Genomic DNA, 27,270 nt, shown 5'->3' with positions numbered 1-27,270 from the left:
TAGAATTTCTGCATCTTCTTCATCATTGAATATTGTTTTTACCAGTCCAAAGTACCAGTTACCATCATAATTTGCAGCCACATAGCTATTTATGGATGGTTCAACACGAACCTAATCAGAAGAAGAATGGAAAGAAAAGACTAAGGAGGGTTTTACACTATCTGTAGTCCTTCTAATTTCAAGGTTGTTTGTTGGCAGTGGTTTGAAGTTATGAAAACTTCTTGTTCCAGGAATGGTTCGGGTTGCTGAAAAACGTTTTTCTAATTTTAACCGTAGCAAATCAGCTTCTTTTTGTCAATAAAGTGAAAATTAATGTTTTCAATATTTTTTTCACAAAACTTGTACATATAGATTGCTGTCATTATTTGTTCATCATCTGAAAGCTGTAGACTGGCTATCCTTAAAATTCTTTTAATAGTTCCTCCTAGGCCATCACAAATTGACTTCCCATGACTTGTTGCAAAAAAAGTGTGTTGGGCCTTCAAATTAAAGTCTCTCAAGTGTTCAGTCAAATTTTTAAAACTGTTTCTATTTTTGTACTGCCCAGCACAACCATCTGTAAAGTAGTGATCTGAGTCAATGTCAGTATGATGTAATGACAGCCACTTTGTAATTTCTTTTTGTACAAAGTTAACAAAACCAGTGTCATGTTCTTGGTTATCACTAATAAAACAGTGGTTGGAAACAAAAACATTGTTTTCCTCATTTCTTAGAAAAACTCCAACTGGGTGTAGAGTACAACCACCTCTATTCCAGTGGTAACTTTGGATCTCATTTTGTATAACAAAGGAATAATTTTCACTGAAATCCATCACAATAATTGCTGTTTTGGGTGGTGGGTCTTCTTTCAATCTTTTAAAGGCTGCTGATTGGGATTTTGCTATAAACGAGTGCGGGGTGAGCTTTTCCAATGACCTAACCAATAAAGAAATGTAGTCTTTAACACTGATAGACTGTTTGATCATTTCTGCCCTGTCTGTGTTAACCCATTGACTGATTACAATTTCTTCTTCTAAATCATAACCTTCACTTGGTTTTTCAGTTAAGTTCTCAGTTAGTGCAGTATTTGCAGGACAGCTTTCGCAATGATGTAGCATGCAGTTTTGGTTTTCCGTGTTGCACACAAGCGTCTTAATTAGGCCTTTATAAGATTCTTCAATTTTCACAGCATCCAGTAATAGTGTAACATTCTGGTGGATACTGCATACACATACAGTGTGTGTGCCTGCAGCACCAGCAAGGATACACCATTTAGGTCTCAAGAAACAAAATGTTGAAAATCCTAATTCTACCTCGGGATTCTCCCATTTGAAAGAATAATAGAGTTCTCTCAAGTTACACAAAATGAGTCTTTTTTGCATGTACACATTTTTTTGAACACTTACTTTGTCTTTTGTTCCAGGTATCACTCTGGAACTTTCATCCTTTTCATAAAAATCTGTTACAAATCTTACTGTATTTTCAGAAAGAGTTTACCTTTTTTTGGACCAGGAGTTTCCAAAATACCCTTTTCAGATTTTAGCTTTCTAATTTGTCGCACCATGTGCTCACTTACATTAAATTCTTTTATCACTTTATTTCGACTCCAAGAATCTGGAGCCAAGGTCAGAATCTGGATTTTTCTAGACCTCCCAACAGATGAAATCTTCTCTTTCATAAGAGAAATCATTACATCAAAATCCTTTGCATTCTCAACCACACTTGTATCTTCTTCGTCATCATCAGAACTTGGTGCATCATATTTTAATGCTTTTGAAACCGCCTTTTTTGCAGTCTTTTCAATACTGCTAACCTTCCTTTTAAAATAAGATCCTTTACTTTGTTCTGACAAGCCATGAAGCTTTATCGGTGTTAAACCTAAATTATCAAGAACAATGTTTGTTTGTACGAGGGATTCATTTCTGGATTCCAATGATTCTAATTCAACCATGACTTCATCATCTGTTTCACTTTCATTGACTTCAACTCTTAATTTTTCCTCACAAAAGTTACGGCATGTTGAGCAAAGCTTTTGTCCAGGTTTTATGCTAATATTTTTTGTCAGTAATTGTTTAGAAAGATCCAAGCCTACACTTCTCAACGATTTTTTGATGGGCGTTTTTTTTTTTTTTTTTAGTGGGTCTACACATGTTGTTTGACACTTTTCAAAAACATTTAAAAAGTAGTAGCTGTGGTGTGAACATATATTCTTAAATTCACACAGATTAATTCCAGATCGTAAGTGGATCAAATCTTTTTCTTCCTCACTCAATTCAGATACTGGTTGTAACTTTTTTGAAGGTGTGTAGGTTGTTTTGAAACAGTTAGATTTTTTAAATAACCCTACGCTACAGGTTTGAATATCTGACATAATGATTTCACTTTTGGTCTGATTACTGTTCTGGTTACTTTTATAGCATATTGGAAAAGAATCTGTGTAAACTAAGTAACAATACTTACTGAAAGTTTGAATAAACTTAATAAAATGCTATCCAAGCACTATTTAACACTGTAAAATTTTTTACTTCAAAACACAGGAGTAACAAGACAAAATCCCAAGCGTACATTGTTACTCCAAGAAGACAAAAACTTATTTTCGGTGTCTAAGTCACTTCATACTTTTTATTTTTAAAATATAATTAATATTATTTTAAAAATTAGATAACTATTAAACAGGTTAAAAAGCCAACATAATTTTTCTTTTATCTAATAGCCTATACAATTAAGAATATTTTAAAATAAATTTGAGCTTTCTGTCAGGTATGAGACTCCAGATATTGCAGTTTTTGTAAAACTAAACATCCGTTAGCTTAAAAAAAAAACCTTGTAAATTTTTTTCATTTGGAAGATTTTAATATATCTTTATGGTAATTTTTTTAACATTTAGATATAATACACAAACTTATTCCAAAATTTCATACTGATATCTTGAGTATTCTTTAATATACAATTTTTTTTAGTTGTGAGGACACGTATAAGTTAAGATTTCCGACTGCTGAAACAGCGCCAAATCTAAAAACTTTAAAAATTTATAAAAAAAACTATAAGAGATAGAGCAAAAAATTTTTGCAAGTGCTTTCAGTGTGATAAAAGAAGTAATTGTACCAAGTTTCATCAAAATCTGACATGGTTGGTGTCAAGGCCTGGGTGACAGAGGCAGAGGTCCTGAGTTTGAATCTCGGTCTGGCATACAGTTTTAATCTGCCAGGAACTTTCTTATGATTCTTGTTGGTTAGTTCTTGTTTGGGGAGCCTTACTTGGACAGGGCTGCTACATCAGACCGTTCTGTCTCCCAGGTCGAGCATAACATTATGTGTGATAGCCAGCAGCAGAAATGCTTCTGCAGTGACAGTTTTGTGATCTGTTCTTTGGCCGTTTTGCAGCTATATCACTGGAGTAATATTGACCATCAAAAGGCTGTAAGAATGTGCTGCAGAAACTGGTTTTAGGTTTTCACCAGGGAACACAGTATGTTTAAGGTCTTATATTTTACATGCTACAGCTCAACAGTGGATGACACTGTTCTAATTGTAACTAATGTGCGAGTTTTCTGGGCAAGATGAATGACAAAAAAAAAAAAAATTAACACGATTGCCATAGGCCCACCTAAAGGTCCTAACAAGCTGCATAAAATCAGTGAACCTTGTGCATGAACTGTAATTTATCCGAGTTTTTCATGTTGGATGTTTACTGTGACATATGAGAGAGTAAGTATCATGTTGCTTGACTCCTCTTAGGTTCACTTTGTTCTGTTATTAAAAATGCTCACTAAAATGTGTAGAGTAGGTAGCAGTGTATTAGTAGTTTGTGTTTACTTCCTTCTAAATCACTAAAATTAATTGAGAAGTGAAAAAAAAAGCATGCATATAAAGATGACCTGGTCTTGTTTACCTGATCTAGTGACCCATATTTGGGTTTTCTGTGGTGTTTCCAAATCCGTTCCACACAAATGGCAAGAAGTGCAGCTATTAACTGCAAAATTTGCAACACTAAATTATAACTTGCACTGATAAGTCTTTTCATATGTGGATGTGATTTGTAGAAAATCAGCTACTTTGGGGGGGAAAAAGCCACTGGTCTTCCTCTTATACTGCTTGGCTGCTATTTTTATATAATACTTCAAACAAAACATTTATATATCGTTACACAGAACACAGTGTGAAGTGGGAATTACATCACAGAGTCCAAATACTCTGATAAATCATAGGAAGTGCATTTAATAAAGTATTGTTTTACTTTATTTTTGTATGTTTGACAATTTCCAGGGAAACGGTTGCAGAATATTACTGCCTTCTGAACCATATTATCTGTAAGGAAATATTTTTATTTCTAATGTTGTCAGTTGTGTAGGTTATCCCTAATTCCTACTTGTTATTAACCACAAATACAATTATGGAGTCAGTGCTCCAACAAGTAATTGTGGGAGCCCTTATGGTCCGTACAATGAAAGAAAAGCCTTGACAGTTAAAATTGGGCTGCACATAAAAACTAATCGTGAAACATGATTTTGTCGACACCCCTATGGCAACAACTTGCTGTTTTTGCAGATCTGTAGGAGGCTATTGATTTTGCAAACAGCTGTTTGCAATTCACAGTTGAAAGATGACAACAGTACTGCCTGCTGCCATGGCTCTTCTTTCAGTGTACGGAGTATAGGTTTTTCAATGGTCTTTTGCCAGATGCTTGATTCTATACACAATATCCTTACCATCCTTTTCTGTAGTATAAATAATTTTCGGTCATAGCTGCATTGTCAGAAGAATGTGCCACAGGGTCAAGTATGCTAGCAATTCCATGTGTAGGCCAACATAATAGATAAAGGTGGCGGCTCATACAGAAGTTTTAGTAAGTGGCTCCATGAAAAATGCCTATATTACAAATATAAAGGGCACTGTATGTAGTGACAGACTTTTAAATACAATTAGACTATGTTCAGTGAGCCAAAAATGGATTCAAACAAAATTGTTCCGACGGAGCAAACACAAAATGTGCCTGTGGTCTAATTGACTGTTTGCATATGATATATTTACCAAAACATGGTACTGTACCTGAAGAAAACGTGGTTTCTACATTAAAACAGAACTTATTCTGTTCAAAACAATACGTAAGTAATCTGGAAACAGTGATAAATGAACTCAAACAAGAACAAAAAGTCGAAAGTGAGCTATTTTTTAGGCCTAAAAAAAGCTGGTGTGTCAAACAAAATGACAAACATTTTGAACTGAAAACAACGAACAAATATGATTTGCTAGATACAAATGACGATACAATCAACCGGGGAAATAAGAGAGATGATTTCACGTCTCCAAGAAGTACCTCGAAGAAGCAAGAAAATATTAAAAGTTCGCGAATTCTTTCGCCAAGTGAGAAAAATAAGACAGGTGGTGATTACATATTTTCAACTATCCTTGGAAGAGGCTTAGGAGGTATTATGGCCACAATGCAAACTAAACTAAAAGTAACTGGTTTTACTCATCCTGGCACACCTCTACATGATGTGCTAAAAGACTGAAACAATTGTACCAAAACGTTTCTATGTGTTATTGTTGGGCGAGGAAACGACATATTTAAGAATGAAAGTGTAAATGCAACTAGGGCTCTAAGAGAATGTTTAGGAAAGCTGATGTATACGTCATAAGCATTCCACAAAGGCATGACCTGATAGAAGCTTCATATGTGAACAGAGAAATCAATACAAACAGAAAGTTCAGGGAGATATGTAGCATTTTGTCTAATGTTACATTCATTGAAGCAAAACGCTCAGTGAGAGAACATTTCACAAAGCATGGCCTGCACAGAAACAACTATGGTAAACAAGTCTGTGCAAAGAAATATTAGAAAAAATTAGCAGCACACAAGAAAAGGTGCATAAGGGATGAAATAGAAGATACAATTTTGTATCTAGTAACACTCAAAACAGCCACAAGATGAAAGAACAAAAGAGGAAACATGACTCTGCCCTGGAAAGGAAGGAAAAGGAGTGTCGTCACCAGCAGCAGAAGGAGTGTCATCACCAGCAGCAGAAGGAGTGTCGTCACCAGCAGCAGAAGGGGTGTTGTCACCAGCAAAAGAAGCTGTGTCATCACCTGCAGAAGCACCATCTGTGGCAGAGATCCTGCAGGCAAGAGACAGGAGAGGAGATAGAACAAAGAAGCAAAAACATCTCAAGGAGCAGGATGTTTTGTACTAGCAGTTAAAAAAGGGTGCCATAGAAACTCAAAACATTAACACAAATATTTCTAATATAAGAATCTCGTAACAGAATGTACAGTATGCATCCAATAAATTAGAACAGATAGAAGTACCTGTAGCTACAGAGCTACCACATATATTTATTGTCAGAACATGGGCTAAAGGAAAATGAAATTTACAATGTACAGGAATATAAAAAAGTTGCTAATTTCTGCAGATCTGAACATAAGGGCGGCAGGGTGGCAGACTATGTACACAGTAAAATAGAGGGTATCGTTCTGTGGTCAGAAGACAATGGTACAGAAATGCTGTTTGAAACTGCAGCAATACAGATGACATTTAACAGGGAAAAGTATGTGATGATAGGGCTCTACATATCACCAAACAGTAAGATAAATGGATTTCTAAAAGTTAGAAGTCTTGTTAGATAAGGCTAGCAGGGAATCCCTTATATAATTGTAGCTGGTGACTTAAATATTAACACACTAAAAGACAACTGTTGCACAAGGAGTTTTCAAGCTCTGATTAAAACTTACAGACTTAATTTAGCAGTAGACAGTCCTACGAGATGCTGTAAAGGAATAGAAACATTAATAGATCATATAATCACTCATATACCACAGAGCAGACAGTCAGTACAGGTCATGTACACAACCATTGAAGACCACTTTGGGGTATTAGTTGAATTAGCAGGCAATGTAGGAAGTTGAGAAAAAATATTTAAAGAGTTTAGACAAACTAAGCAAACAAACATAGACAAGCTACAAAGGCTATTGGAAACCAAAGATTTTAGTGAAGTATACTTATCAGAAAACCCAGATAAAGGATGGGAATTATTCTGCAATACATTAGGCCATTAGTCGATGTCACATTTCCATTAGTACGTAGGGAAATAAGTGAGAGGTATAATAGAAATTGGGTCACAGTAGAGGTAACAAGGAAGAGGCGAAATGTGTGTATAAAAATTGTCGGCTAAGGCCAGCCCAAGAAAATAGGTATGCATGTAGGGAAAAGAAGAAATCGTACATCAAACTGATAAAAGAAACTAAATCAACACATTATGAAAACAAGATAACAACATCAACAAATTCACTAAGACCATATGGTCTCTCATAAATGAAGAGAGGAAAGGTGTAGGTGTGGAAAACACTTGAGGTAAATGGGAGGGAACTTAAGGATGCACAAAATGTCAGCAATACTTTAAACAAACATCATCGTATTGGAGTTACAAACGAATTAATAAATCAAAATTATACTTCCAAAATAAACACAATAAACATTCCATATGAGACAAAATGCTTATCACTGACCCCAGCTAATGAATCAGAAAGTGGATAAATACTAAATAGTCTAAAAACAAAAAAACACTGAAGGACTAGGTGGTATATCCACTAAACTAATTAAATGTTGTTTACAATGGGTAGTAAAGCCATTAGCCTGTCTGATAAACTTATCTATGGAAAAAAGAGTATTTTTCAGTGTACTTGAAAAGAGTAAAGTAATCTCTACATATAAAGGAGCCTGCAAAAAAGACCAGGGAAATTACAGATCTGTAACTATTACATCTGTACTTTGTAAAATAATAGAAACCATAATAAAAGATAGAATATTAAATTTTATACAAACATGCAATATTTTCAATGATGAACAACATGGGTTCATAAAAGGCTAATCTACCAAAATAGCAGTAGCTTGATTTGTAACACTTGTAACTAAAGCACTTGATGAACAGAAGAAAGTATGTGGTATGTTCCTGGACCTATCCACACTTTGATTGTGTACACCATGACATCCTATTAGAAAAGCTTCATTGTTATTTTATGAGGAAGCAGTAGACATCATTAAATTGTTTTTAGAAAATAGAAAGCAGTGTGTAGAAATAAAGCAAAAAGTGAAAAATAATATAAAAGTGTCCTTTCAAATTTTGAAGTTATGAAATACGAGGTTCCTCAAGGATCTGTCCTTAGTCCATTACTTTTCATTCTGTGCTAATGATATGACCAAAACAGTATCTGATAGTATAGTTTTCATATGTTGTTCCCACTTCTACGACAGATGACCTGCAGGAGAATGCTTCACTAAATATAAAAAGTGGAAACATTTATTTTAGGGAAAATAATCTCTTTATAAATGGAAACAAAACAACAGATATTCAGATACATGAAACAAAAAACACACTTTGGACAACATTACTGTCAAGCTTGGAGACCTAGAACTATAGGAGACAGACACCTGTAAATTTGTAGGTGTAAAAGTGGATAGGTATATGACGTGGGAGAATCATATAAGTAACATTTGCAGCAAGATAGATTCAAGCATATTTCTGATGAGAAAAATGTCAGTCAGTAAATAGACACTCTCTGCAAACAATATAATATGGACTAGTCCATCTGCACCTCTCGTATGGCATCCCGGTTTGGGGCAATGCTGCAGATGTGCACCCACAAAGGATATTAAGAGTACAAAAGGGAGCCATATGATGCATCGCAAAAGTATCACCTAGAGAATCTTTTAGAAATAAATTCAAGGACCTAAACATTTTAACAGTAGCATCAGTATATACGTATGAAACAACTATCTACCTACAAGCTAATTGCACTGCAATGCTAAATGGAGGATATCATGAATATAATACAAGAAAAATGACTATCAATAGAAGGATAAATCAACAGGGATGAACTTGATCAACTAATAAGGACCATACCGGATACTAACATTAAAATTCTGCTTGGAGACTGTAATGCGAAGACAGGACGAGAGAAGAAATTTTGAGGTGTGGTGGGGCGATGGCTAGCGCATAAACTTACAAACAAGAATGGTGAATGGTTAATTGAATTTTGTACTACAAATGGATTGGTTTTGAAGACAACAAGGCTTAAGAGAAGACCACATAAGTTAATGACATGGAAATGCCCTAACGTCAAGCTAGGAGAGTACCAGATAGAATATGTAGCTGTTGATCAGAAATTCCATAAGGAAATCTATAATGTTAAAGTGCTGCGTGGCGTCGATGTTGATTCAGACCACTACATTTCAGAAATTAAAATGAAACTGACTCATAAAAGAAAAAGCAAACCTCAAAAGTTAGATACAGAGAGAGAATATGACCCTAGTTATATTATTAATAATCAGATATATTACAAGAGATCAAGAATACCTTTAAGTGACAATCTAGAAGCCACTGTCAATCGATTAAAACCCTTGGATGAAGAAATAGCTCCTGTATGGAAACGGAAGAAACGTGCATGGTTGAACGAAGATTGCGATATAGCGATTCAGCATAGACATAAGGCCTGGTTAAATGACCGACAAAAGAGAACTGAAAGCTCCAGGGAGGAATTAATAAATGCTAGACGATCAACCACCAAAGAAATTAGAAGGGTCAAAAGGCAATTTCGTAAGGACTCGCTAAAATCTATCGAGGAGGTTTTCATTGCCACAAGACAAGAGATTCATAATGCTGGAATACACTCCACCAAATCTTTGGGTAAAGGATACAAATAGAAAGGTAGCACATAACAATTATGACAATTTAATGATGTTGGCTAAATATTTCAAACACTTACTAAATAGCGCCGAACCTGAACATCATTTGAAAGTTGACCTCTATCCAAGAAACAAAACACATATAGAAAGAGTTATACCACCACATCCAGATGAAGTACAAGCAGCGATTAACTCGCTACAGAATTATAAAGTGGCAGGTGAGAACCAACTAGTGGCAGAACTTGGAAATATGCAAATGTACAAACTATTCTGAACTTACACAAACATCTTATTGACATTTGGAAAACTGAGAAGTTAGCAGAGGAATGGAATGTTGCAATAATCCATCCATTACACAAAAAAGGAGATAGATCAGATCCAAATAATTACAGGGATGTACCCCACTGGTTATTACTTAAAAACTTTTTTCCAATGTTTTGTATTTCAGAATTAATGAACAGCTTGATGGTGAACTAGGCGAATATCAAGGATGCTTTCAGCCAGGATGAAGCTGTCCTGATCAAATTATTAGTCTCAAATGGATAATGAAACATCAAAGGGTCAGGAACAAGAAGCTAGTGATCACCTTCGTCAGTTTTAAAAAAGCCTACGATAGTACCCATCGTGAATCTCTATTGTCAATTCTGAAAGAATTTGTTTTAAATCAGAAACTTGTCGACCTCGTTGCAGTCACCCTTCGAAATATCAAAGCTAGAGTAAGGTTCAAAAATGAATTCTCTGAACCTTTTGAGATTCATACTGGCCTTCGACAAGGCAATGAATTGTCTCCTTTATTGTTCAGTTGTGCACTGGAGAAAATGATGTGTGAATGGAACAATATATCTCCACCATCTGTTAAGATTGGAAGAAAGATTCAACTTAACTGCGTTTCATTTGTAGATGATTTGGCGCTGTTAGCAAACAATATTGATGAAGCAAAGGTTCAGATAGCACAACTCGAACTATTAGCACCAAAGGTTGGATTGCAAATTTAGTTTGTGAAAACGGAAATAATGCCCAGCTTCCAAGTTGACACATCCCATATCATACTCCATAATGATCAAAAAATTAAAGTAGTAAAAAAGTTTAAATATCTTGGTGAGATTATTACCTGAAATGCTAATGAAAGAGCATCAATAGATAGTAGAACATTACAACTACAGTGAGTGCAGAGAACCCCATGGCCAACCTACAAAAAAATGATGTCTCTCAATAAATGCAAGCAACATATGCAAGTGAAACACTTTTCAAACCAAATATTAAAGCAACAACTGACAAATTCCAGAAATTTTATAGAAGAATACTCTGAACAACTATCAGTAAAAAAACATCAAGTTAATGGCCGGTGGAGACTTTTGCCCAATTCAGTAGTGTATACAGAAGTGAATACGTTAATGATACAATGTGGAAAAGGAGGATTGCATTTTTTTGGCGACATATCTTGCGTACCAAATACTAGAATCCTGAAGCAACTTTTTGACTACTTCTGGAACAGTATAACCAAAAATATTGGGTTTAAAGAAGTAGAAAGTGATCTGGATAATTGAACATCACCACACACCAAATTCAACACCGAGAAGAGAAACTGCTTCTGAAGAACAAATGCGCATGACTTATATTCAAACCATCTGAAGAACAAGCAACCAGATCACAGCGAATGAAGAAATTTTGGGAAACGAAGTAATTACTGACTGCTAAGACCTAAAGTTAATCATTTTAGACTCTGTTGTATTACATTTGATTTTACTGCTACAATGTGGGTGTAAACTATGTAAATAAAAAAATAAATACATAACAGGCAAAGAAACTGTAAATGCTGGATGCATAGCGTACAACAGTTTACTGCATTGTATAAAGATGATAGAAAGTATGTCTCTTTTTAAAAGAAAATTAAAATGGCATCTGATCAATATTTGCCCTTATAGTGTTAAACACTATCTTGAAATAAAAAATTAAGTAGTGTGTTAGTATACACTGCAAAGTGAAACTGCAACAAATATAAAACTGCATATAGACTCGCTTCCAGTATGTAAGATATACAAAATAATATTTCATGTCAAAATGCTGATGCTGCTGTCGTCTACTTTTTCTCTGGTTTTCTTGGCAGTACTGAGTGAAGACCAAGGAATTGCAGAAAAATGAACTATATTATCACTGACATCTTCTAGAATGTACTTTTAATGACATTTTTTCGTGAAAATTCTATTTTATATATACTGTCAAAACTAAGCTTTTCGATTAATTTATCCATGTGCTGATGCTACCTTTGTTTATTATTCACCTGGATGCCAAGGACTTCATACATTAGAGCCTGCTGCAGTGTGTTATAGTTGTGGTATCTAAAGGTAAAAATAGTCATTGATGCACAGCCCGTGACTCGGCTATTGGCTTGACTGCAGTTGAGTGCAGCCTGTCTTTGCCATGACACTAGATGGGCAAGGGTGCAGGGCCCATTGCTCCAGCAGTGTTTTTCACCCAGGTAAGATCCTGACACCCCTTCAGTAACAGACTTGAGTGGACGTAGGGCGATTATGGAGATAATGGAATGAGTAAAAATCCCCTGTTTGGGTTTGAACCTGGGACCTCCAGGGCTGGCCTGCATCCTCTAGCCCACTATTCAGACTTCTGGTAGGTATAAGCGATTTTTGTGTATCTGGATTTACATAATACGAGCCTTTGTGAGATTGAGGGTTAAACATTTTATTGTGAATCAGTCATAAGTCTATTCCATTATTCTCCTCTCTGTGTCTGGCATGTATGTATTTGGGCCCTTCATCAGAAAAGTCGGAGTTGTTGAACAGTCCTTAAATGTCTTACGACACACAGTAATGTATTTCAGTGCTTTATGATACCAATATTTTTTATTTGTGTGTTTCAAAGTTGTGGAAGGGTTATTATTTGCCTATGACTGAAATCTGTTTGAATAAAAATTCCATTGATCATGGGACATTGTTTGGTGGGAATCAAGAAAGCAATATACCCATGTGAAGAACACCTTCAAAGGACCACAAAATATTCTGTGATGTTTATATAATTTTTAATGAAGATCAGACTGAAAGGTATCAAGCCAAAGGGAAGTGTAGGCTTTTGTACCAACAAATACTGTATCACTCTGTATACATGCACATTAATGATTCCAATTAAGTGCTTGTTAAATGTGTGAAGTGGCCATATTATGTCTCGTTGGGATATTGTCTGGTGTACCGTAGGGGCCCACGTCATCAGTTTGGCAGTACGATATAAAATAGGTAATCTTATCCATCCTGCATATTATAGAGCACATGGTGGAACCCAACGTATTCACTAGATGTGATCAAAGTTCAAGGTGGTCACTTTCCCATCCACACGACTAAATGGATTACGACCTCATTATCTGATCGGGTCGTACAACGTATGTGATTGGCTTTGTAAGGTACTTGACAACTCAGTTAGAGAATGTATGGAATGAGGAAAAGTGGTTCAAGAGACGTTGCTGTCAATGTGCTTCCTCACAGACAAGATATCCTTCATGAGCCTGTATGCCATGCTTGGCAGATGTAAGATTTATTTTGCTAACGTAGTGCCATAGCGTATCATTTCTGTGATGTTGCTTGCACCAGTGATGCCTGGGTAAAGTAGTAGCTCGCAGTGTAGACTAATCCTTTTGAGGGAAGGAATTACTCATGAAAAAAATCCATTTCAGCCTCGTTTGAATTTAATGTTAAACTGTGGGTCTCTATGTAATTGACTGTTCTCTAGCCAAAAGGAATGGGTGTACCAGTAGGACAATGCTTAGTTAACTTATATTCAAACCCAATTTCATATTGATGACAGGCTTCCGTCATATTAACCGAAGCAAAATACCTCGGTGCTCTATCTGTTCTTCGAGGGAAGATGGTCTTGAGCGTGTGAATATTTTTATGTTGTGTGGAACACACCATTTCAGTTGCAGTAATATACTGCTTTCTCTTGTTTATTTCCATTAGTGACATGACTTTTGTATTTCCATCCATCCATTCTATTGCCTTTTATACAGTGTATGCCAGATTGGGACTGGTGAGGTACTTCTCCTGTTACACACAGGATCAATGATACCTTTATACAGGCTATTATTATGATGGGCCGGTTACTCCCAAAGACATTTTAAAGCTGATTCCACCTTGCTGCCCCTGCCCCCTTCTACCCACTCCCACCCCCACTCCCACCCCACTCAGGAAGGAATTGTCTACTACTCCTGCCTTCATTGGTTGCCAGAACATGACAATGTTTTCCAAAGTGTTTGCAAATTGTGTAACTGTGGCAAGACGGGGGACCAGCCTAATATTCACTTCTTTGGATACCGAAACCTACCTAAAAACCACATCATAGCTGGCTAGGCCACTGGTCCCCATTGTTAATCTGCTAGGCTTATTTGATGCAAGGCTGGCACACCTCCACGTGGCCTGGAATCGGGTACTTCAACATGCTGGGGAGGTTCAACTTCTTGTTTTTATCCATTATTATCTTCTTGTTAGACATCACACAAGATACATGTGGCATGTAACCTACTTGACGAATAAAACAGGTTCCTGGGACAACTATTACTTTTATTTTTACTGATTCATTGGAAATTAACATGTTAACTTCTATTCATTTGCAGCCACTGAAGCACATGATGATGATGGACTTCCCCACACACTGGAGCACCTTATTTTTCTTGGAAGTGAAAATTATCCCTACAAAGGTGTACTTGATTTACTTGCAAATAGGTGTCTAGCTTCAGGAACAAATGCATGGACTGGTAAGAAATGGAGACCTTAAACTTTCTTGTAGCAAGTGTAATCTGGTAAGTTTTTGTTAACATAGTAGGCTAATGAGATTGCTGTTTATGACATGATGAAATAATGGTTAATGTTGTACTGACATCATAAGAAAGTGTTTAGATGTGCAGACTAGAGCTGTTTAGCGCAGGAGTAGTAATTACGAAGTGTGTGCTTGTAGCTACACATAATTTAGAATTTTCACCCTCAGTTTTCTATATAATTTATGTGCAGTATTTGTAAATACCATTTTTATATATGAGGTGTACAGTTTTATTTCAGTGTGATGTATGGTTTTCAGCGACAAGTTCTTTTCTAGTCCTGTAACAATATCTCATTGCAGTGCATTGTTTAATAATTGTCATTCTTGATGAGGGTTGTATTAAAGGCTTTCAGAGTTGTTAGCTATCACATGAAACTTACAAATTTTAATTGTGAGTTATGGCATATTTGTAATTATGGTTCAAATAATGCCACAAGTGCTACATTGATGTAATTAAACGTACATCTACATCTACATTTATACTCAGCAAACCACCCAACGGTGTGTGGCGGAGGGCACTTTAAGTAGTATGTTGGTGTGTTTAGAACTCTCATAGCCTGAAAACAGGTACCAACTGTTGCATGCATTTTGGATGAGTCTGTTCCATTCAAAAGTGATGCGTGAAGTGCGTATCCATTATACCATGGGTTGTTTGTTGTGTGATGCTGCTGGCAGTTTGTTGTTATTGTTCGTAACCAATCAGGTGATAGTACACAGTAGTCAATGAGAGTATCCGAAATCAATGATTTGTTTCAGCGAAAGATATGACTTGATTACTTTTGTTTCGAGCATGGAGAGTGAGAGATTGGTGATTAATGATATAAGATCGGTTAGTGGTTTTCTTATTTATGTCTTGCATTGTATTTCCTGGAATAGGGCAGTATGTTTTGGGATGTTACTGAATAAAAACTTTTTAATATAAAAATCATTTACTGCCGAGACCACATTTTTCATTATAAAATTAAAGCATGATGTTTGCTTTCCACAACCATCATCAGATCTGTAAACAATTGGAGGAAAAATAGGCTAAACAAACTTTTTACAATAAAGTAGAAATAAAGAAATGTATAACAGCTGAACAAAATATATAAGAAGAGCCAACTCCAATAGTAAAAGTGAACATGTAACAAATCTACTTAACAGAGTTGTATAAGTAGTATGTTGGTGTGTTTAGGACGCTCATAGCCTGAAAACAGGTACCATTTGTTGCATGCAGAGGAAAAGCCGCAGTGTGCTGTAAGTGCACTTCTACCCTCAGTAGATTACTCTATAAATCTTGTCCTGATCACACAGTAGTTCGTAATTGTCTTACCTTCATGAATCATGTTCAGTAGGCTGTGAATACGTGCCCAGAATAAAGGCTGTCAGTGATTTGAATGTCGTGTCAGTTAAAGTACTCCACACCCAGAAATTGTGTTTTTGGAGAAGTACACATAATCGTGAGGAATCATTGTTTCTTCCTATGATAACAATGACCACTTTGACTTTTACAGATCAGTATGCATCATGTTGATAATTAGTGAAGGTCTTTTTATTTTTGTATGATGATAGCCGTCACTTTATTAGACACATAAGAGCAATTTTCAGGCAGTCGAGAAAGTGCCATTTTCTGGCAATTGAAGAAGTGCAAATGAATGTGAAGTGCACACCTCCCAGAGGATCGGCAGCTGAACATTATAAAACAGATTGTTGATCTAGGCTGCAAGTGTTAACATCAACACCTGTCTGATGTACCACACTTGTTGTTTTAAAACCATCTTCTCATCATTCTTCAGTCGTAGAGAGATTTGACCTCATATTATACATGTAGATGTAGACGTAGAATACGAAATGGAATATCTCTGGGAGAGATCACTCATGAACTGGCAAACAGTGACAAAGCATTGATTTTTGTTAACAGTTTATGATGGAAGTTGATTAATTTTGATTAAATGAGATAGAAAGAACTTCATTCTGTAGCAGAACCTTTATCAGCATTTTAATATGGCTTCTGCCTTTCAGCATTGAAAAACTGGGATGAGAGCAGGTTTCAGTTGGTGGCAGTTTGTAAGCACAGATTGAGATACTCACTGTTGTTAACTGGGATAATGAAATGTTTATGTTGTCTCATTTATTTTTGGCTTTGTATTACTCAACATTAAATTCAATTCAAAAAGTACTGAATATTTTAATATTTTTTACAGATACAGATCACACATGCTACACGATGACAACAGCTGGCAGTGAGGGGTTTCTCACATTGATGCCTATATATTTGGATCATATTTTGTATCCTACTTTAACTGTAAGTACATAAAAATTAAACCAAATGAAAACATAATACAGAGTGTAGAAAGTTTGAATGTGAGGATAATCAAACTATAAAGTACAGTCTGTGTTAAATATACCAGCATTGGTAACATTGAATAGCTTAGAGCTGTAGGTGCCTAACCCACAAAATAATAAATTTAAGGCTATTTTCTCATCTAGTGAGGAGGACACAATAGTTCTTTTACTCTTTGAAAGATGCCTGTGACCAGTGTTCGCAGCTATAACAATAGAGGCTTTCTCAGTGCAACAAAGATGCATGAGTATCACAGCATTTGTGTCACTGTCAGTGTAAGATAATGGACTTCTTAGCTCATTTGCGCCTGATATTCAGCACTGTAGCCAGTCCGTTGTGGTGGGGCCGCCATGTACCCTGTTGATTGTAACCCCCTGACCACACAGGGATGGCTCTGCTGATGCCTGCGCCGTTAACTCTCCACATATGCCAAGGAGTAGATGCCCGTCACCCTGGGGCATTGGGACTCCTGGCAATGGCCATCCTGCCAGGTGGCCTTTGCTGCGGCTGGTGGCGCCCGTGGGTCAGAGTGGGTGGCATTAGGGTGGATGACATGCCATGAAGCGTAGTACGTCATCTCTTGCTGGTGGTCAAACACCAGCAGCCTCTAAGCTGTCAAGGTGTAACTTCAGCACTAAGAAATACAACCCCAAATCGTTCCCCCCTCCTGGCCACACCATGGAAGGAACGCCAGGAAAAGGATACCTCATATGTACGAGAGTTGATGGGGAATCTTTCTTATCAATGAAACCTCAGTTTTCTGTGGAGCATTTAGAGGACAAGTTTGGGGAGGTGGAGGGCTTGTCCAAAATGCGATCAAGATCGGTCTTGATCAAAACAGCATCCTCTGCCCAGTCACGGGCACTACTCGCCTGTGACAAGCTGGGGGGTGTTTCTGTTTCCATCATGCCCTATAAGAGCTTAAATATGGTCCAGGCTATCATATTTCACATGGACCTTTTTTTGCAGTCTGAAGATGAGCTGCGTGCCGATTTAGAGTGGCAAGGTGTTCATTTCGTCCGGCGCGTCGCTGGGGTCCGAGGGATAACTGGTGCCTTCATCTCGGCCTTCAAGGGTGACACGTTACCCCAGAAGGTCAAGGTGATGGTCTACCTCTGTGACGTCAAGCCATATATCCCTTCCCCGATGCGGTGCTTTAAGTGCTGGAAGTTCGGCCGTATATCTTCCCGCTGTACTTCCAGTGTCACCTGTTGGGATTGTGGACATCCTTCACATCCCAATACTCCCCGTGCCCTGCCTCCCATCTCTGTCAACTGTGGAGAGCACCATTCGCCTTGCTCGGCAGACTGCAGGATTCTCCAGAAAGAAAGAAAAATAATGGAATACAAGACCCTGTACTGACTGACCTACACTGAGGCTAAGAGAAAGTGAGAGGCTACATCCTGTGCATAAGACGTCAACCTACGCTGCCGCTACGACAACAGTTCTACCATCTTCCGTTCCGGCGCGTACAGTTTGCTCTCTGAGCCGTCAGACTCCACCTGCCCCCTTGATGGTGGGGAGGGGGGGGGGGGGAACTTCCAACCCTTTTGCTCCTGCACAACCTACTTCAGGAGCAATAACCCCCTCCCCCCCCCCCCCCCCCCATCCCCACCCCCACCCCCTGTGGGTTCGGGGGTTAGAATAGGCCCGCAGTATTCCTGCCTGTCGTAAGAGGCGACTAAAAGGAGTCTCAAATGTTTCGGCCTTATGTGATGGTCCCCTCTCGGGTTTGACCTCCATCTTTCTAAATTGTTCCGAAGAGCGAGCCAGTTGGGGAAGAGCGCCTTACATGATGCACTATATCTGTCGTGCATTGAGACCTTTGGCCGGCTTTCTCGTCGTTGAAATGGTGTCCAGCTCGTTTTCCATCTCTTGGGCGAGGATACGTCCATGGGTGCGATTTCCTCGCTGCACTGGGCAGTGTTGCTTTTCGCTGCGACGACGACCTCATACATTTTTGCACCTAAGATCCAGCACGGTAGCCAGTCCGTTGTGGTGGAGCTGCCATGTACCCTGTTGGTTGTAGCCCCCTGACAACACAGGGATCGCTCTACTGATGCCTGCGCCGTTTACTCCCCACATATGCCAAGGAGTAGATGCCCATCTCCCTGGGGCATCAGGACTCCCGGCAATGGCCATCCTGCTAGGTGGCCCTTGCTGTGGCTAGGTGGCGCCCATGGGGAGGGCCCTTGGTCGGAGTAGGTGGCATCAGGGTGGATGACACGCAATGAAGCGTGGCACATCATCTCTTGCTAGTGGCCAACCACCAGCAGTCTCTAAGCATTCGAGGGCTCATTTTAAAGGTAACGTTTATGACCCCAAATCGTTCCCATCCCTGGCCACACCATGGGAGGAACGAAAGGCAATGAATGACAGTGACACGTATTCGCCCCGGTATCTCGTCTGTACCAAAGCTGATGGGGAATCCTTTGTATCCGTGAAGCCTCAGTTCTTTGTAGAGCATTGAGAGGACAAGTTTGGGGAGGTGGAGGGCTTGTCCAAAATGCGCTCTGGGTCAGTTTTGATAAAAGCGGCATCCTCCGCCCAGTCACTCAGGTTACTTGCTTGTGACAAGTTGGGGGGTGTTAACGTTACCATCACACCACATAAGAGTTTAAATATGGTCCAGAGTGTTATTTTCCATAGGGACCTACTTTTGCAGTCTGATGACGAGCTGCACGCCAACTTAGAGCGTAGAGGAGTTAATTTTGTCCGGTGCGTTCATCGGGGTCCGAGGGACAATCAGGTTGCTACCGGTGCCTTCATCTTGGCCTTCGAAGGGGATACATTACCGGAGAAGGTCAAGGTGATGGTCTACCGTTGTGACGTCAAGCCCTATATCCCTCCCCCGATGCGGTGCTTTAAGTGCTGGAAGTTCGGCCATATGTCTTTCCGCTGCACTTCCAGCCTCAAATGTCGAGATTGCAGACGCCCATCTCATCCCGATACTCCTTGTGCTCCGCCTCCCATCTGTGTCAACTGTGGAGAGCCTCATTCACCTTGCTCGCCAGACTGCAGGATCTTACAGAAAGAACGCAAAATCATGGAATATAAGACTGTGGACCGACTGACTTACACTGAGGCTAAGCGGAAATTTGAACGGCTACATCCCGTGCACATGATGGCATCTTATGCCTCAACTGTCACTCCTGCTCCAGCTTCTTTAGCTGCAACACAAAAAGTCAGCTCTCAGAGTCAGAGGACCTCACCTGCCCCCTTGACGATGGGGGCCCCTTCTCTCGCTGTTGCTCCCACACCATCTACCTCGGGAGCAGCACCCACTAAACCACCGGGGACACCAGTCCCCACTTCTAAGCTGGAGAAGCGTAAGTCTTCTTCGGCTTCTCTCGCTCGGAAGGGATCCCTTGGGTCACTCCCTTCCCAGGTTCCTACCAGCGGCACAGGAGACACCAACCAGTGGCTGAAGAAGCCACAGGTCGCTGGTCGTCGAGCTTTGCGATCATCTTTGGTCTCGGAGACTGACTCCAATAAGCCCTCTCAACGACGACAACCAAAGGAACAGCGAGAGAAAACGACATTGAAGACCCTTAAGACCAAGGCACCTGCAGTGGCACCTACTCCACTGCTACCTACAAGCTCTGCGTCTGAGGATGCGGTGGAGATTCTTGCGTCTGCTGAGGACCTCGATCTCGCCGGTCCCTCAGACGCAATGGATAGCACTTGCATGGGCGCTCCATTGGAGGCAGCAGGTGACCCAGAGGCGTAATCTGCCTTCCCAGTCCCGTCACGTCTTTCTCAGACATGGACAATACCATCCTCCAGTGGAACTGCAGCAGTTTCTTCCACCATCTAGCTGAGCTCCAACAACTTATCAGCCTTCACCCTTTCTTCTGCATTGCTCTTCAGGAAACTTGGTTTCCAGCAATGCGAACCCCCGCCCTCCGTGGCAATCGGAGTTATTATAAGAACCGGGCAGCTTATGAAAGGGTGTCTGGTGGCGTCTGCATATATGTCCTTAACTCTCTTCACAGTGAGTCTATCCCTCTACAAACAGCTTTAGAGGCTGTCGCTGTTCGGGTGTGGACACCACAGGCTGTTACCGTCTGCAGTTTTTACCTTCCACCGGGTGGTGATGTCGCGCAGTATGTCCTGGCTGCGCTGATAGACCAGTTGCCGCCACTTTTCTTATTACTGGGCGACTTCAACGCCCATAACACTCTGTGTGGTGGGTCAGTGGCGACAGGTCGAGGCACCACCATTGAACATTTATTGGCACAGCTCGATCTTCCGCTGTTAAATGATGGTTCCTTCACACACTTCAGTGTGGCGCATGGCACGTACTCCGCCATTGACCTTTTGATCTGCAGCCCTAGCCGCTTACCATCTGTCCAATGGAGAATGCATGACGACCTGTGTGGTAGTGACCACTTTCCGATCTTTCTGTCACTGCCACAGCATCAGTCTTCTGGGCGCCCTTGCGGGTGGGCAATGAATAAGGCTGACTGGAACTTGTTTTCCTCCATTGCCACTATTGAGCCTCTCTCTAATGATGGCATTGATGCGGTGGTTCAATCGGTCACCACCGGCATCGTTACTGCCGCCGAATCTTCCATTCCCAGTTCTTCTGGGTCCCCTCGGCGGCAGACTGTGCCTTGGTGGTCACCTGAGATCGCTGAAGCGATTAAAGATCGCTGGCGGGCGCTCCAGTGTCACAAGAGACATCCCTGCATTGAACACCTCATTACCTTCAAACGTTTTCGTGCGCGGGCCCGCCACCTTATCCGCCAAAGCAAGCAGGAGTGCTGGGAGCGGTATGTGTCCACCATTGGCCTTCATGTCTCTCCATTGCAGGTCTGGGCCAAGATCCGATGCCTCTATGGCTATCCCTGCGCTCTCACTGAATGGAGCAGTTTGTACAGACTCCGACGAAATTGCCAACCGCTTGGCAGAGCATTTTGCTCTGAGTTCCGCTTCTTCCAATTACCCCCTGGCCTTCCGCTCCATTAAAGAGCGGATGGAACGTCGGAGCCTTTCTTTTCGCACCCACCATTCTGAATCTTACAATGCTCCATTCAGTGAGTGAGAATTTCACAGTGCCCTTGCCGCTTGCCCTGATACCGCTCCTGGGCCAGATCGCATCCACTGTCAGATGCTGAAACACCTTTCAGTGGACTGCAAGCGATGCCTCCTCGACCTTTACAACCGTCTCTGGGTCGAGGGTGAGTTTCCGTCACAATGGCGGGAAAGCATTGTCATCCCCGTTTTGAAACCGGGCAAGAGCCCTTTGGAGGTGGACAGCTACCGCCCCATTAGCCTCACCAACGTTCTTTGCAAGCTTCTCGAACGGATGGTGAGCTGGCGCTTGAATTGGGTACTGGAGTCTCGGGGCCTTCTGGCTCCGTCTCAGGGTGGGTTCCGTAAAGGCCGCTCCGCCACCGACAATCTGGTCAGTCTGGAGTCAGCCATCCGTACTGCCTTTGCCCGCCGTCGGCACCTGGTCGCTGTCTTTTTCGACATGCGGAAGGCGTACGATACGACATGGCGTCATCACATACTTTCTACGCTTCATTGATGGGGTCTTCTGGGCCCTCTGCCAATCTTTATCCGAAATTTTCAGTCGTATCGTACCTTCCGCGTGCAAATCGCGGCCTCCCATAGTTCCTCCCGAGTCCAGGAGAACGGGGTACCACAGGGATCTGTCCTCAGTGTCTGCCTGTTTTTAATCGCAATAAACGGGCTCGCTGCAGCGGTGGGAAATTCTGTCTCTCTGCTTCCCTGTATGCTGACGACTTCTGCCTTTACTACCGCTCTACTGGCATTGCAGCTGTTGAACGTCAGCTACAGGGCGCTATCCGCAAGGCGCAGTCTTGGGCTGTAGCGCATGGTTTTCAGTTTTCGGCTGCCAAGACCCGCGTTATGCATTTCTGCCGGCGCCGAACAATCCATCCTGAGCCACGGCTTTATCTTGCCGACGAACTCCTTGCTGTGGTGGAGACCCACAGGTTTTTGGGTGTAGTTTTTGATGCCCGGCTGACTTGGCTGCCTCATATTCGGCAGCTTAAACAGGTGTGTTGGCAGCATTTAAATGCTCTGAGATGCTTGAGCCACACCCGCTGGGGTGCCGACCGATCTACCCTGTTACGGCTCTACCAGGCGTTAATTCAGTCTCGTGTGGATTATGGGAGCCTGGCTTATGGCTCAGCATCCCCATCTGCGCTGCGGGTACTGGACCCAATCCTACACAGCGGAATACACCTTGCCACTAGTGCTTTCCGGACCAGCCCAGTGGACAGCATACTTGCGGAGGCAGGTGTCCCTCCATTGCGGTTCAGGTGCCAAAATTTACTGGCCACTTATGCTGCCCATGTTTTTAGCTTGCCCGGGCATCAAAACTATAGTCTCCTGTTCCCGCGATCGGTCGTCCATCTGCCAGAACGTCGGCCCCAGTCAGGTTGTATGATCGCGGTCCGTGTCAAAGAGCTTCTGTCTGGGCTTAGGGTTTTCACTGTTCCACCTCATTTTTGGGCCACTTTGCATACACCCCCATGGTGTGTTCCTCGCCCTTGCCTTCGGCTCGACTTGGCACAGGGCCCGAAGGACTGTCCCTCCAGAGGCCTTCCACCGCCGCTTTTATTCCATCCTGGCCACGTATCAGGGCTCTGACGTTGTTTACACTGACGGTTCGATGGTTGCTGGTCGCATCGGTTATGCGCTAACTCTAGGGGACCATTCCGAACAACGTTCCTTGCCGGCTGGCTGCAGCGTTTACACTGCTGAGCTGGTCGCCATCTTTCGAGCCCTAGAGTATATCCGCTCCTGCTTAGGTGAGTCCTTCGTGATCTGTAGCGATTCCCTGAGCGGTTTATGAGCTCTCAACCAGTATTTCCCTCATTCTCGTCTGGTGATGGCTATCCAGGAGTCCCTGCATACTCTTGCCCATTGCGGCCGCTCTGTGGTCTTTGTGTGGACTCCCGGTCATGTCGGTATCCCGGGCAATGAACACGTTGACCGCCTGGCGCAAGAGGCCACCAGGCAACCATCTCTGGATGTTGGCCTCCCAGAGATTGATTTGCGAGCGGTCCTCCGCCGAAAAGTTTTTGCGCTTTGGGACGCTGAATGGCGCGATTGGATCACGCCCAATAAACTCCGTGCCATTAAGGAGACGACGACTGTGTGGCGGTCATCCATGCGAGCCAACCGCAGGGACTCAGTCGTCCTTTGTCGGCTCCGCATTGGCCACTCCCGGCTGACACACAGTTACTTACTGCGTCGGGAGGACCCTCCTCTGTGTTGCTGCGGGGCGGCTTTGACAGTGGCCCTCATTTTGTTGGCCTGCCCCCTTTTAGCTGTGGTCAGGCGGACATTTGCGATGCCTGATACGCTCCCTGCCCATTTAACTGATGACCCTACTATGGCTGGCTTAGTTTTACGTTTTATTCGGGCAGGGGGTTTTTATCATTTAATATGAGTGTTTGTTTTATTTTATTGTTTTGTGTTGATTCTGGCCTTTGGCCTACAGTTTTAAACTGAGTTTTTAATGTGTTCTCGGTGGTTGGCTTTTCCTTTTTTATTCTATGGTCGGCCAACCACTGCCACACTCTGTGTGTTTTTAATTTGTTATGTCTGTTCTTTGTCTGATTTTTCTTGTCCTGTGTTGTCTGTTGTCTCTATTATCCGATTTTTTACTCTGTGTGGTAGTTTTTAAGTTTTGGAACAAGGGACCGATGACCGTTGCAGTCTGGTCCCTTTAATCCCCCAAACCAACCAACCCCCACCCCCCTACCATCCAGAATGTCAGTCCTCATTTCTCAGCTGGAGAAGTGTAAGTCTTCTAAGAACGAATCCCGTGGGTCACTCCCTTTCCAGGTTCCTACCAGTGGCAAAGCTGACACCCGCCAGTGGCTGAAGCAACCACAGGTAGCTGGTTGTAGGGTCAGGTCCTCCTCAGTCCCTGAGACTGAATCAGTGAAGCCCTCCCAGCCGGACAAACCTAAGGAGCAGCGAGAGAAACCTAAAAAGAAAAAGACCCTCAGGAACCAATGCACTGTGGTGGCACCCACACTCACACCACCTCTACCTACAAGCTCTGTGTCTGAGGATGAGGTGGAGATTCTGGCATCCGCTGAGGACTTAGATCTTGCTGGGCCCTCAGACACAATGGATGTTGATCGCACAGGTACTCATCTGGTGGCAGCAGGTGACACTGAGGCATAGACTGCCTCATTGAGTGTTTCATGCCTTCCTAGTCTCACGATCAAGTAATCCTCCAGTGTAATTGCGGCAGTTTTTCCCACCACCTGCTTGAGGTATGGCAAATGTTAAGCTTTACACCTGCTTTCTGCATTACACTCCAGGAAACCTGGTTCCCGGCAATGCGGACCCCTGCCCTCCACAGCTATAAGGGATACTACACGAACCGTAGCAACTACAATATTGTGTCAGGTATGGTATGCATCTGTCCTGAACTCAGTATGTAATGAACCTGTGCCCCTGCAAACCCCTCTTGAAGCTGTGGCTGTCAGGATAAGGACAACACAGGAAATAACTGTCTGCAGTGTATATCTTCTCCAAATGGTGCAGTACCCCTGAACCTATTGGCTACACTGGTTGATCAACTCCCTAAACCTTTCTTACTTTTAGGAGATTTTAATGCCCTTGTGGGATGGTGCCATGCTTACTGGTCGAGGAAGGGAGGTTGAAAATTTACTGTCACAACTCGACTTCTGCCTCCTAAATATGGCTGCCCGGACACATTTCAATGTGGCACATGGCACATATTTGGCCTTCGATATCTCTGTTTCCTGTCGTGGCCTTCTCCCATCTATCCACTGGAGAACACATGACGACCAGTGTGGTAGTGACCACTTCCCCATCTTCCTGTCACTCCCCTGGCATCATGCCCATGGACGCCTACCCAGGTGGGCTTTAAACGAGGCAGACTGGGAAGCCTTCACCTCTGCTGTCACTGCTGAATTTCCCCCACGTGGTGCTATCGATGTTGTTGTTGAGCAGGTCACTACAACAATCGTTTCTGCTGCGGAAAACGCGATCCCTCTTTCTTTACGGTGCTCTCGGCGAAAGACAGTTCCTTGGTGGTCCCTGGAAGTCACAAGGGCAATTAAAGAGCGTCGGCGAGCTCTACAGCGACATAAGTGGCACCCTTCCCTAGAGCACCTAAGGCCTTTAAGCAGCTCCATGCCCACGCTCGCCAGCTTGTAAAGCGGTGGAAACAAGACTGTTGGGAGGGATATGTGTCGACCATAGGGTGCCGTATATCACCTTCCGAAGTCTGGATGAAGATCTGACGTCTTTTTGGGTACCAGACCCCAACAGGTGTCCCTGGCATTAACATCAACGGCATGTTACCTGCCAGCACAAATGCAATTGCCGAGCATTATGCTCGAGCCTATGCGATGGAGAACAAACCCCCCTCCCTCCGCCGCCACCTTTTGCGCCCTCAAATGGCAGATGGAAAGGAAAGTCCTCTCATTCATTTTACGCCACAGTGAACCTTATAATGCCCCATTTACAGAGTGGGAGTTCCTCAGCGCCTTTGCACATTACCCCGACACAGCTCGTGGGCCGGATCGGATCCACAGTCAAATGATTAAACATCTGTCATCTGACTACATGCGACATCTCCTCATCATCTTTAACTGAATCTGGTACAATGGCATCTTTCCATCGCAATGGCAGGAGAGCACCATCATTCTAGTGCTCAAACCCAGTCAAAACTCACTTGATGTGGATAGCTAACGGCCCATCAGTCTCGCCAACTTTCTTTGGAAGCTGCTGGAACATATGGTGTGTCAGTGGTTTGGTTGTGTCCTGGAGTCACTTGGCCTACTGGGTCCATGTGAGGGTGGCTTCTGCCAGGGTCGCTCTACCACTGATAACCTTGCATCCCTCGAGTCTGCCATCCGAACAGCCTTTTCCAGACACCAATATCTGGTTGCTGTCTTTTTGGACATACGTAAAGCATACGACATGACCTGGCAACATCATATCCTTGCCACATTGTATGAGTGGGTTCCCCAGGGCCCGGTCCCAATTTTTATCAAAAAATCCCTGTCGCTCTGTACTGTCAGTGTCCAAGTCGGTGTGTCCCATAGTTCCCTCTGTATTCAGGAGAATGGCATTCCGCAGGGCTCCGTATTGAGTGTCTCTCTTTTTGGTGGTTGTTAATCGTCTAGCAGCAGCTGTAGGACTGTCGGTCTCACATTCTCTGTATGTGGGTGACTTTTGCACTGCTCCTCCAGTACTGGTGTTGCTGAGAGCACCTACAGGAAGCCATTCACAAGAAGCAGTCATGGGCTTTAGCCCATGGCTTCCAGTTTTCAGCTGTGAAGTTGTGTGTCGTGCATTTCTGTCGGCGTCGCACTGTTCATCCAGAACCAGACTTTACCGTAATAACAGTCCACTCACTGTAGTGGAGACATAACGATTCTTAGGACTGGTTTTCAACGCCTGATTGACTTAGCTACCTCACCTTCATCAGCTTAAGC

General features: G+C 42.1%; 1 protein-coding gene across 2 annotated transcripts in view; it reads left to right on the top strand.

Moving 5' to 3' along the window:
- LOC124608216 (uncharacterized protein C05D11.1-like) overlaps positions 1-27,270 on the top strand; it is a 135,369-nt gene that overhangs the window by 2,626 nt on the left and 105,473 nt on the right. For both annotated transcript variants that reach the window (XM_047139968.1, XM_047139969.1), the window contains 2 exons: positions 14,276-14,416; positions 16,662-16,762. In XM_047139968.1, the coding sequence (XP_046995924.1) occupies positions 14,276-14,416; positions 16,662-16,762 (242 nt within the window). The remainder of the gene's footprint in view (positions 1-14,275; positions 14,417-16,661; positions 16,763-27,270) is intronic.

Source organism: Schistocerca americana, chromosome 1 (assembly GCF_021461395.2).
Source record: "Schistocerca americana isolate TAMUIC-IGC-003095 chromosome 1, iqSchAmer2.1, whole genome shotgun sequence".
NCBI lineage: Eukaryota > Metazoa > Arthropoda > Insecta > Orthoptera > Acrididae > Schistocerca > Schistocerca americana.
The sequence above is the reverse complement of the archived record's forward strand: the minus strand, read 5'-3'. Positions and strand labels throughout refer to the sequence as shown.